The 13520-nt window shown below is 41.5% G+C and overlaps 1 protein-coding gene across 15 annotated transcripts in view; it reads right to left on the bottom strand.

Annotated features, from left to right (window-relative positions):
* afdna (afadin, adherens junction formation factor a) overlaps positions 1-13520 on the bottom strand; it is a 140121-nt gene that overhangs the window by 11805 nt on the left and 114796 nt on the right. For all 15 annotated transcript variants that reach the window (XM_036582060.1, XM_036582058.1, XM_036582063.1 and 12 more), the window contains 7 exons: positions 5685-5750; positions 5462-5535; positions 4546-4664; positions 3962-4153; positions 3620-3708; positions 2822-3013; positions 376-1554 (listed from right to left, as the gene is read on the bottom strand). In XM_036582060.1, the coding sequence (XP_036437953.1) occupies positions 376-1554; positions 2822-3013; positions 3620-3708; positions 3962-4153; positions 4546-4664; positions 5462-5535; positions 5685-5750 (1911 nt within the window). The remainder of the gene's footprint in view (positions 1-375; positions 1555-2821; positions 3014-3619; positions 3709-3961; positions 4154-4545; positions 4665-5461; positions 5536-5684; positions 5751-13520) is intronic.

Genomic DNA, 13520 nt, shown 5'->3' on the forward strand with positions numbered 1-13520 from the left:
CCTGACTTCCACTGGCCTGGACTGAATTAGGTGCTATGTTAGACAGACATAAAAGGAGAAATTCATGTAAGGAGAAAAACCTGCATGCTCAACATACTGTTCTATAAAAAGGGATAATGGACAAAGTCCAGTCAGGTATTTTTGCAAGTCTATGTGAGATTACTTAACAACAGTACATTGTTTTGAGACTAGTAAGTCAGGATTTAGGCATGACATTTGCACAGTGCTAGTTGGTGGGTACAAGCTTCCATTACTTGTTAGCTACGTTAGCCTCACACCTCTAGCGCAAAACTAAAGAAGCAAACTTCAGAGTCTTGTCTAAACAAATTCTAGGTTTGTCTCTAACTGATGCATGTCTACTTTACTGTGGCTCACCCGTGCTCTCTTCTCTGCCTCCAGCCTCTGCATGATCAGCATGGTGTCCACATCCTCGTCGTCTTCCTCCTCCTCGTCTTCCTCGCTCTGCTTAGACTCCTGCAGCCTCTTCTGGAACTGCCATTCCAGCATGAGCTTGCGCAGGCGGTCGCTCTCCTCAGCTGTGCGCTCCGTTTTGGCCTGCAGCTCCTGGATCTCCTTGTCCAGCAGGTCAACGATGTGCATCTGTTGCTGCTTCTCCAACTTCTCGCGGGCATCCCTCTTCCAGGGGTCAGGTGAGAGGCTATCGCTGGCCGACAGCTCCTCCTTGCTGATGGTAATGTACTGCAGGTCACGCCGCTCAATGGTACGTGGCTGCTGTTGGGGCTGTAGGTCCCGGATCACTGTATCCTGGGGCTGTGGAGGGGGAGGAGGGGCACGGGGCAGAGTGGACAGCTTCTCTGGCCTGGGCGGCTGGGTTTGGGGTGGCTGCTGGGGCTGGGGCTGGGGCTGGGGCATGTAGGGCTGTGGGAGCTGCATGGTCACTGGTGGCTGAGGAGGGGGCATCTGCTGGTGCTGAGGTGCTGGGGGCAGAGTGGAGCCATGCTGGTTGTTATGGAGGGCAGGGGGTGGGACCATGGGGTTACGGATCTGCCCCAGCTTCCTCTCCTGTTCCCTCCTCTTTCTTTCTCTCTCTTCCTCCAGCCGCGCCTTCTCCTTCTCATACCAGCGCTGCTGCTCCTCACGCTTCTTGCGGTCAGCCATGGACTGCTGCTGCGACATGGAAGGCGGGGGTGGCAGGGGCAGGTCAGCCTGAGGCTCGTAGTCATAGTGTGCTGGGGGTGGTGGTGGAGGGGGAGGGGGCAGGTCTGTGCGAGATGGCTGAGACACCCCCACAGGGCCGGAGTGGGGCCCTAAGGGAGTCTTCCAGCGGCCAGCACCACTCTTGTGGTTGCTCTGGGGCTTAGCAGCGGAGGAGGATGAGGAGAAGTTGAGGTGCTCCTGGCTGGAGGTGCTGGACTCCACTGAGGAAGACACCTGGTGGTTCCAGTGGTCTCCAGCCGCCCGATCCCGCTGATACTCAGCCTCACGCTGTTGCTGCAGGAGCCGCAGGTCTTCTTGCCGGAGACGTTCAGGAAGCCGGTCAGCTGGGTAACCAACTGGAGCGTCACACAACTCCTCCTGTGATCGTGCCCCCCGCTGGTATGCAACACACACAGACATTACACACACGTTAAGATACAATCAAAAATATCTGTGAAAAACAACACAAAACTTGATAAATAAAGAAATGTCTGAAAGAATAAACATTCTAGTTTCAAAAACAAAAAGAAAATAATAAAAAAAAACATGTACATCACCACCCATGTAAAATCCTAAGCATATTGCAATCTAGGAAACCCTAAATGGAGACAACTGGAAGTTTACCACAAAGCTGAACAAAAAATACAAGCCACCTGACACTAAATAATTTAAAGAAGAATTTCACCAATTATTAATATTTTTTGTAGAAATAAATCTTTAAGACGTGTTATTTTAGAGACATCTGAAGAGTTGCTCAAAATAGAATAAGAACCAGAAGTCCATTAAATGCCTCTAAAAGCTACTTTACATTATAACATGAGAGGTTTATGAATACGCTGCCTGATGCCAGAGACTTTATTTTATGGTAGTTTTAATATGTTTTGGCATAAAATGTTTTTCTTTTCTTTTACAACACATCATTAGTGAAAAGGTTTATGCAGAGTGTTGTAAGGCAAAATAGTAAACTTTTTTCCCCTCAGATTTACCACTATTTTACCATTAACAACATAATATATAGAAACTCAAAATACCTAAGATGATTTACATTTTGCATAGCAAATAAAACAGCTATTTTTGCCCTTTTGCAATCCCTGGTTCCTCTTAGGAAAACAATAAAGAAATCCAGGTTGGTAAGTTATTTTACAATTAACCATTTCACATCAAACCACTCTGACTTAAATGAGTTATGACTGTTTACATCTCAAAGATTTAATTATATGAATTATTTAAAAAAATCAGCATGTAAGGTTGGTTTCCCGGACAGGGATTAACCCTGGCCCTGGGCTATATGTTCCTTTCAAGGGAGAATCTCCATTCGGAATGCTCTGTAGTCCAGGACATTCAGAAAACAGACACAAAGTTGTGTATTAGTCCTCCTTCGCAATAAAGGGAACAACTGCCTGTAAAGGATCAATGGTTTGGACTGCATGCCGATTCAAGATTACACTGCACTCAGTCCCTAAAGGACTCCCAACAAATCTATTTCCTAACTCACCTGAGTCAAGAAGTCAGCACTACACAGCCCATGACTTCCAGTCTGAGGTGTGTTTGGAGATGGAACAGAATAAAAATGCAGGTCCACTAAAGTAGGCAACCATTTATTAGACTGCTATACCTACTGGTCAAAAGACATTAAAGCGTATGAGTATGCAGAGACACTAACCTGCATAGCCATGCTGTTGTGGTGATGGTCATCCATAGGAGGAAGTGGCTCCGGCTCGTTGCTCTGCCAAGGCTGGCTGGGTCCAGGGCCCATTCTGTCCTGAGATTTAGATGCGGGGAAGGTGAAGTATTCCCTAGGATACGTCTGGGTGGGGATTGGGTACGCCTCTGGACGGGGTGGGGACGGCTCCTCCTGTTAGGCAAAGCAGGAGATTAACAGCTGATGACAAGCTGTGCTTTGATGATGCATTTCCAAACTTAAGAACTCCATTTGCAAGCAACTGACAAAACCTCATAAAATGAAAACAAAATGCTCCGACGGGCTTCCCATAATGTTTTACTAATGGCTGCATCAGTCAGGCTGCCTCTGTAGTCACAGAAACCAGTGTATTTGTTGACAGGGTGTGTACATGTGGAGGAACACAGAGCTGGAGCTGATTAGCTAATCAGAGACAGTGGATAGCAACATGATTAGAATGAATTGCAGAGTTAAAACAGTAAGCAGATAACGCAGGTTTCAATTACTCTGCTTTCGACCAAAAATAATGTGACTACAGAAACGTGTATAAATGATACGGATTTTCAACACTCTGAGGCCTTCATTAAAAAAAGATTGTACAAGAACAAGATTTGAAAACATTAGTTAAACATCTGCAACAACACTGTTCCGATGTTTGTTTCTTTTGCTAGAAGTGCCTATATACTGTACACAAATCACAGTATAATAAAATTGTAGAAAGGGTGAACTCAGACAGTTTGATGTGGTGTCGTCTCTAAGATGTTTAAGTAATTTACTTACATCAGGGCACAGGTTGCCGGTGGAGACAGAAGTGATCTTGCCTGGTGCTCCAGGATACACAGGCTTCCCTCCCGGACTCTGGGCTTGATCTTTGTGAAAAGAACACAAAACATTCATATCAGTACAGTTTTACCCCAGGGGTGAGAACACTGGCAAATTTATTCAAATCATGATACTTGGGGACATCTCAGTGCTGTGTTAAAGAGATGTTATTAAAAACAATGAAGTCTATGGCCCATATCCATATTATACTGCCATGTTACCCCTCGCCACCAACCCCCAAATTTCCCAATGCAGCAGAAACTGTCCCATGTGAACGTGTGTGCTTATAGAAACACTCACTGGCCACGTTGGGGCTGGAACGGTGATCTGCTCGGTTCTTCAGCAGCCTCTCCTCCCTCTTTTGTTCGGGGTAAGGGTCCCAGGCTCCCTGGGGGCTCTCTGGAGATCCATTCTGAACGGAGTTGTTGTAGAGCTCAAAGCCCTCACTTTTCGGTCTGGCCTTACCTTTGTCCCCACGGCCCCGGTCTGATGCTGGTTGAAAGAGAGAAAGACATGCATGAAGAAAACTGCACAACTGTTGGAAATTCAAAATGCACCTTAATTCGTTTTCATTAGATGTGGATTAGTGGATTAGTTTAACCAGAGGAGGCAAAACTGTAATCTGTAAAGGATCTGGCTGGCTGATCAATATGCTGTGTAATTCCCTTTAATTTACTACAGATAGCCCACCCCAGCTCACCTGATACCCTAGCATTACAACAGACAGCACACTAAGTAAAAAAGCTATGTACTGCAGATTCATAATGTATGAAATGCATGAGTTCTTTGTCACTTGAATGAATCCAGCTATAATATATGGCTTATGATTCAGCAGAGGTGCATGATCAAGGAATGGACATCACCCTCCTGTGGAGCACTCTTACCGCGGGGCATCATGGGTGAGGGCTGGTTGAGCAGTGTGGCCAAGCCGTGGTAAATAGCCCCCTGTTTAGCCACCTCGAGCGTCACCACCGAGCCTGTCCGAGTCATCAACTCTGCTGCCCTGCAGCACAAAAGGAAACAGCAATACAACAAGTTTCACTAAAAAAAGTAAAAAAAAAAACAAAAAAAGCTTTTGAGTCTGCTGTTGCAATTCCAAAAGAGAATTATTTTAAAAACCTCACTACACAATAGCGGCAATGTATGTTTGGCAATGAAGAACGGGTGGTTTACCACTGGCCATATCTAACAACTGTCTCAAAGCAACCAACAAAACCACGTTTGGAAAAACTCCAAACGTCAAATCCTGCACATTTTCAGTTCAAACTGTTATAGAAGCCCACAGCTTTTAATCCAATAAGAGTCCTCAATTTAAAAAATTAATCAGCTCGTTCACTTCCTCTAATTACACCCATGATGGGATAAAACTAGATTTTACTGACAAGAAAACAAGCATATTTCAAACCCAACCATTCTGACTTTAAAAACACGCGCCTTTGTACAAAAAGCATTACAGCACTTTAGAGCGCAGCCCAAGGGTTACGCGCATTTGACGCAAAGGCAAGGAAAGGTTTAATCCGGGAAAGAGATTTGCTGATGGTTATGACAAACCGCAGAGGGGTCACAAAAAGGCACTGTATTTCAGTTGTACTTTATTATCCCTTTGTTCTTGTCTAGCCTCTCTGATTATGACAAGATTTCAGACTGGAAAGGTTCTTTGCATGAAATCCTTCACTGTTTGTTATATTTTTGTTCTCCCTCGGAGCAGCAGGATATTACATGCTTAGGCTTTAAATCCACTTAAAAAATACATCAGAAATCCCACTCAAAAGAGCCTTTTAGTGATCCTCTCGTAGTTACCTTTCCTGAGAAAGTCCAACAAGACTTCTGCCGTCCACACTGAGCAACTGGTCCCCAGCAGCTAGACGTCCATCCTGAAGAACAGACACGCATAGAAACCAACAAAACAGCTTAGACAAACTAGTATTTTTCTTTAGCATGACATAAACCCACTGTTATCTCACCAGTGAACTATCTAGCTCACGGCAGATGAGGTCATGCCTTGTATTCAAACAACACTCACCATGTCTGCAGCTCCGCCCTTCACAACAGACTTGATGTAAATCCCAAGCTTTTCCTGGCCAGCACCCTAATGAAACACAGGGAGAAAAATGAAGATTAAGAGGAGGAGAAAGAATGATTTCCCCACAGTAGTATTCAAATAGAGATAGCACAATATCACTTTTTCTTTTCTGATACAGAAATTTAAATCTTGAGTATCACTCAATGCTGACACCAAACCAATATTTTTGTTCAAAGGGCCCACATCATAGGAAAAAACATTTTCCTGCTTTTTTAAACAAAAGAGTTGATGCAATATGTAAACATTCACTGTTTCTATGAATTTACTAGCCCCACCCATTTATATTTAAGTTATAAAGTGTGTTTCAGCCCAGAATGCTTTTTGAAGGAGGCACAATATAGGCAGCCAATCATAATAGAGGTCATTTACATATATTAGTCTTTAAAGATACAGCAACAAAAAAGGCTGTTTAATTCTTTAGAATGGAGAGGTTTGAAAGTGGTCATGTGAAAATTATTTACACAATGATTTACTTTTAGAATTATACATATATATTTGGGTGAGAAAAATAAAATAAGAATAATGCAGAATATGGCACTTTAAAAAACTTCATAGCTTTAAAATGATTTCATTTTAATTTACTTAAGAAGAGAATCTAAAAGTAGACTATTATGCTCAAACTACTCAAATACTACTACCTCAAAGAACTACACAGCTAACATCATCATATCATATAGTGTGTCAGTGTTATTCAAGGATAAATTGGTTACAGGATTGAATCAAATTCAACTTTTTTTTTTTTTTTACTTCCAATATCTGATCTAACATTTTCTGCTGATATGATCCTATACAGATACTCAGAGGTACTGATATGCCATCTGTAAATTCAAACTAAATTTTTGGAATACACAAAATCATTTATGAGACATTGTGGAGAAAATGTCGTTTTCAGAACAAGGAACAGACATAACTTTGGCACTGGAGAAAGAAAGTATAGAGCAAAGGGAACAATTCATAGAGTGTGGTGGTGAAATCATCTGTAATGAAGATAGATGAGAATAAAATCAATTCATTCACTCACTGACACCAGATGAATCCAAGCTTTGTGCAAAGATTAACCGCTAACCCAAAATGAGCCATGAAGACCACAATTATTTAACCTACAGCTTAGTTCAGAGATCACTGACCAGCCATGGTTAATCTACTGCTGTAATGGTCACTCATTCAGACACTGGCATTATAAAGCATGACGAATGGTTCTCCCCTCATTCAACAAGGGATTTTTCCATCCTCACATCAATTCGCATCCATATTCATAACAAAGTTCTCTTTGAGAAGTTGCATGTGCTCAGATTAGCACACATCCTGCTGTGGTCTTGTTATCCCAGTGAGAAAGATTTCCACAGTAGGGCAAAAGTGATGAAGCCATCCAACACTCAACACCACCACATGCCCAAAAGAGGAGACGGTACAACTTACTAAATCAAATACATTGTTCTGAGCTTTGTCTTGTCCAAATGCCAGTAACATCTTGTCCTGGAGAGCTAAGCTCTAGAGGGGTTTGCTTTTTATGAGTGTGCTTTCAACTCTCTTTTGTTTAATGTGTTTTTCCACAAAGCTGGATTTCGACGGGCAGCGAGAGGGCACTTGAAATTCCCTGCCTGCTGCCAGCGCTTCTACTTTTGGAAAATCCTGGGGTGTGGGTGATATGGACTCAAATTTTTATCATGACAATTTCCACTCTGTTAATTTTTTTTCATTTAAAACAGTAATCAAGTAGCCAACAGCATCAAAAAAAAGAGTAAAACATACATTTTAACAGAAAATTACACAGAAGCCACAACATAATATCAAAATTCTTACTATTTATTGTGTCCAGCCTTAAATATTTTCAGTGATGATGAGGTCTGGAAAAATTGATGTTCTGAGAACACCAGCAGCTTCTTTGTTTGATTTGCAGATTTCTTTTTGTGTTTCCTTTTCTGAGTAAGAGCTTCTTGACAGCTACACATCCTTTCAGACTCATAGCGTTGAGATGTTTTCTCACAGTGGAAGGATGGAAAGAAACACCTGTGGATTTCTTCAGATCTGAAGCAAGAGTGCAGCTTGATTTTCTCTTCTCTCTCAAAGATGAAAGCTTTAGATACGATTTATCTCAGTGGTCACTAAACCACCTCTTGGAGATTTACTTTCCTGAAGAGTTTAGTTCCAACATGCATCTAACTTGCAGCCCCTCTTTAACCAACACTAATACTTCTGACCCAGAAAGTCACAGTTTTCTCAGTAATGAAAGAGCTGGTGCCGATTATGGTTGAAATTAGACTGTGTAGGAAGGGAGATCTCCAAGACCAGGGTTGGTGACCACTGGTTTATCTGATGGTAACAGTTTTGGTAGTCTACCAGGTGGTAGGAGCCCCATTTTCTCTGTAGCTTTTAATCATCTTTTTTAAACCCTGGTTTTGTAAACTTGGAATGTCACAGCAGGTTTCACTTTCATACCAGTATAACTCCCACCCATAGGAGAGTCATACTGTGAGTCAGTCGTTAACACAGTGAGCAGCTTTGTGTTTCACGCTCTCTCATCTTCATACATGTGAACCATGCACAGACCCTCGCCCACCAAGCATGGCTGAATAACAGCAGGCCAAACAACAGAATTTTCACACCTGAACAAACACAGCCCCAAAACAACAGAGACCGGAGACTACACACAGCTTCATGGGAGATGTTTCTTTTTCTACATGTGCATCTGCATGTCATTTTCATTCCTAATAAAGGGATGAAATATTTAGTTTGGTGTTTGGTTTCAACTTCAAGGGCAGTGAGCTCTGCAGCTCACAAGATCATCACAGTCTAGATAATGCTTGAATTACATTTCCCAGCAGTGTCAAAGCAACACATCATCCCCACCCCACCCAGTCGGCTGCACACTGCATGCTTCATTCCTCCACCACAGACGGTGTGAGCTCACTAGGTCTTCTGGGAGTTTGCCTGGTTGGAGGTCTGTGGTCAGAGGAGGACTAGAAAACACCAACAGTCAGAAACATTAGGGCAGCAGTCTGAATGAGTAATCTACAGTACACACCTGTCACGCAAAACAACCTGCTAATGTGTCCCAGCATAGAATCTGTGTTCAGTCTGAAACTTCACCATATCCAGAAGTATAAAAGACACCACAGTCAGATTGCAGCTGTGTTGTGAAGTTCTCGCCTCTCAGCACACGCTTGAGCAATAAAACAGTAATAATTATATTTTTTTAAGATCGAAATCACGTAATTTTCTAATATCAATCAAGCATATGAGGTGTTTTTGATTAAATTATTATGTAGTTCTATTCCTGGCAACAACAAGCAAAGACAAACTTTAAGCAGTTGTTGCTTCAGTACACTAGGTGTTGATGTGCACCTTCTATTCAAGACAAGGTGAGATAAGCTAGTTAGCAAGACAGGGAAGATTGAGAGTAAGAGTAGGGCTGGGATTAATCTTGACCTGCGTAAATTGCTGATAGTTTCCATCTATCATGACTGCCAATCAAGTTGGATGATGTAAATGTCTGAAAACAGACCATCCACAGGTTTTATTTTTTAAAAAGTGATTTATAGCCTGTAAACACGCTACCAAAGAAGAACTACCAAACCATACTGAGAACAAAGTTAGTTTCTAACGAAGTTTGAAAGCATCTCTGACCAGAAGATGAGCAGTTTCAGCATGAGGCATCTTTATTTTCTCCAGTTTAAGAGGTAGGGCAGATATGTGGCGTTACTACATAACCTGTGGTGCTAAAACAGGTTACTGGAGAAAGGTGCTGCAGATGTTGATTAAGAGGAACCTTAACGTATCAGTCTAAAGAGCTGCCTGCAGTCTGTATTTATGGCTCATTCTTTCTATAAATGTGACCTGCCTACCACCTCAAAACCCCCAGTTATCTGAATTTGGGAGTTTCACCAAAAAAGAAAAAAAAAAAAGAAAACAGGTTTTGAAAATACATACATCAACACTAATAGTGTCTTTCAAAAAGCTTATGGTTGTTCCTGTGGTTTGCCTGCCCCATTTAATGCTCAGAGCCACAAGCTGAAGCAGAGTTACTATGTGAATCAGTGATGAACTTTTTAGTGAAATGGATAACTTGCTGTATATATTTGTAACATTTGTGGATACAATGACTTTTTGAAAAGAAAAACTACTGATGCTGAATAACGTGACAAAAAATATCATGACAAGATTTTTCAACACATCCCCAGCAGGACTAATCAAATTCCACAATCAGAAGCAGGGGAATTGTGCTCTTAGGCCCCTCTGATCTGCAACACCTGTAGCGACTCCAAAAGCGCTCGCGGAACTCCAAGTTCAGTCTGACTGGTTAGTCAACAAGTCGCTGCCTGAAGGCTCAGTGCTAGAGCTGCTTTTAGTGAGAAACTGTTTACTAGGGATGTATGATGAACAACGATATCGGAATCATATTGATATCAGAAGATAACTGCTTAAAAATATTGATGTTTAGACTTGACTGAAATTTCAAGCCAATATTTGATGATTTATCTATACTCTGTACTCTGAAAGAGCAGAACATTCAAGCAACACTTGGCTACTGTGATAACTGTGCATTTCTAGCTCATTTTACTGCTTTTGTAACCCTACAGAGTTAAATGTTAAATTGTGTTGCAAAGCTAATGCAATATCTACATTTTATAAAAGTTTATGCACATGCAGATATGTATAAGAAAAACATCAGATATTGGCACCACAATTCCCATAAAACAAGTTACTGCAAAGGAAAATGCACTGATATAGCTGAGAGGACTGTTTAATGTCTATCAATGACAAACAGGTTAAGTGTAAAGCAGCACTGTTGGTTAGGAGTGGCACACGGTGCGTAACAAAATCTGCCTGGGAAATGCATGCAGTATCTCAATAATAATGACTACAGCACTGCCCACCCACAGCACTCAGCATTACTGAAATATATATGCACCACCACAACACACTTCACTTACAGACTTCACATGAGCACCACAGGTCTAAACATACATCACTTAACCACAAATATAAAAGTTATTCACAAATATATGGAGTAGGGTCAACGTCCAAGCCTGGAACTCGCACCACAATTGAACACACGCACAGAAGTTAGATGCCTATGGTAGCTTCGTGGCTGGGCATTTGGGCAAGTCAGGCCGCAGAAAATTTACTACAATCCATTTAACAGCCTAAAAAGCTTCAGTGCACCACATTGGTCTAGAATTAAATTCCATTAAAGAATGGAACAGCCACATGCATAAACAGAACTGAACACAATAACCTCCCTGTTGGTCTGCAATATTTAAGACCCACAATATCAGTGGAAATACAATGAGCATGCATTACGCTGTTAGTGACTACTTTACAACGAATCTGACATGCAAAACAACTGCATGCCTGAAACGAAACCAAATAATCATACCAAGAAATTAAACAGCATGTGATATAAGTTAGTAAAGTAACAGAACCAACCACTTTGTCTTGACACAGAATCAAATAGAGGTTCAACAGCCAGAAATACAGGTAATCAAAGGCTGTGATGCAACTTTGCTAGTATCATTACTGGCTCCAGCTAAGAAGGGAGCATGTTTGAGACAAGGGGGTTGGGGATTTCTGAAGTCCCACTGGAGCGGCCAGCACCCCCTGAGGAGCCTGGACACAATGACACTAACATATCCAGGAGAGCCAAACCACCCCCCCCACCCCCAGGCCTTGGTTATGGATGATCTCTAAGCTCCCATAGCAGTTACGACAGTTCACATAAATCAACATGTTCTACATCAAACTATGGAAGCTCATAGTCTTGGTTGCAAACTTGGCTGCTGTTCAAAAGCTATTAAAAAAAGAAAACTGAATAAGTGAAAATGAAAACTTGACACTCTTGAAATGTGACTCATGTTTCGGTGTGATTATCTTAGATCCGACTGGCCCGTGAAAAAGCAACACCATAGTATCGTAGTAATTACAACGATCTACGCCCTTTTTAGCATGCAATGTATTTTTGGTCATTTTTACAGATAACAGTATATCATTCAATGTCAGAAACCACATAAACAAGTCTATGGCTATGTTTAGAGTGCAGGTAAAAGTGGCCAAAATCTGATAATCTGGTCATCTGAACAGATCATAGTCCAGCATTGATATGGCATGCACAAAAAACACTGATCCATTAGACAAATCCAGCTGCTGAATTAACCAATAATGGATTTCTGTACTTGTTTTAATCGTGGAAGCTGATCAAACAAAGAAAAGAAGCTCAGTTTCTTTAGTTTACCTGCATTAATTAAGCAAACTCAACGAGAAAAATGACTATATTTACTGGATAAAAAGAGACCTAAGCTGTTTGATGCTCCTCTGCAATTTGAGGCAAGTGCATGATGATTTAGGCCTGCAGTTTGCATAATGCTACTTGGTGACATATAAGCTTCTATTAGTTTTTTGCTACAGTCTCACCATAGCTTGGTGCAAAATTTGAAAAGACACCAAACGTTATATTTGGGTAAAGGAAGAAAACTTGTATAAATTAGATTTTCTTCAGTTTGCTGGCAGGTAGACACCTGCTATCATGTGTTTCTCTGAGCTGGAGAGCAGGTGCCTACCTGCCAGCAAACTGAAGAAAATCTAATTTATCACAAGAACCTATTTCTTCACATTAAAGAGAAAAACCACAGCGTGAGAACAGAGTAGCTCTGAGCTCAAGACACTTTGGCATGTGGAATATGAAGGCCTAGAATGCATCTCTCTGCCGTTGCCTCCTCCAGGCAAGCCCCCAGAACATCTACACTGAGGAACACAGTAAAACCTCCCTCTCTTACACAGAACCCACAAAACAGGAGGGAAGACTATTAAAGTCGTTAATAAAAGTCAGATGTACGTTAACAAGAAAAGTGCTTCTGTTTTTCAATGGAGCATAAGCTGAGGGTCAGACTGAACAGGAGGTTCACTGTTATTGGCCAAGAGGATGAAGTACAAACATTACATCTTGATTTAGAACCAGCCCCACCTGATCTTTGGCAAATACCTTTCTATATCTTCTACAGACCTCAACAGGAGACCACCACACAAGGAGAAACACTTATTGAAGCCAGTGCCCCATGAAAGCTCATGAAATCTTTAAATCAGTTTCCTGTGAAGCTGTTAATACACCTTTTCTCTCAGCTTACGAAAATCAACTCATGCTGGGAAGAGTCCTGGCTACATCTTCCTATAAGGTGGGGAATCACTAGAGTATCCGTGACATTATGTACCTATGAAACTTGAGCTACAGTAGGATGGAGCCTTACAGATGGTTATAGTAGGGAAACACTGCAGCACATCTGGCATTTATGAACCAAATGTAGAGGACACATTTTTACCTCCTCATTAAGATACTTCTCTAGCTTTTCCATGAAAGATACAGTTCAAATAATGGAGCAGTTTTCATTTTCAGAGATGAGCAAGCTTGAAAAGAGCTCCAAGCTGTTCTTTGAGAATTACCTGCATGACTATGAAGCGTTGCTAAGGTTGCTATGGTCCTCTCTAAACATGAAAAGTGCTCTATCAAATAAACAGTATCTTATGTGGGGGAAAATACCTTAATGAGGAAGTAAAGTCCGCAGTGAGTACATTGTATTCTCATTCGCAAACAATGCTGTTGCTGTAATGCTTTTCCTACTATGATGACTTCTACTTCCACTTAGGCCTCTGTGTGCTGATACTATTTTTTTTTTAATCCCAAATATCATGCTACTATGTAATATGCATCAAGATTTTGGTCCTACTTCTACTCTTTAGCTACAGCAAACACAGCAGTGTATTGAGTAGCTGGGAAAAAGACTG

Source organism: Colossoma macropomum, unplaced genomic scaffold, assembly GCF_904425465.1.
Source record: "Colossoma macropomum unplaced genomic scaffold, Colossoma_macropomum, whole genome shotgun sequence".
Taxonomy (NCBI): Eukaryota; Metazoa; Chordata; class Actinopteri; order Characiformes; family Serrasalmidae; genus Colossoma; species Colossoma macropomum.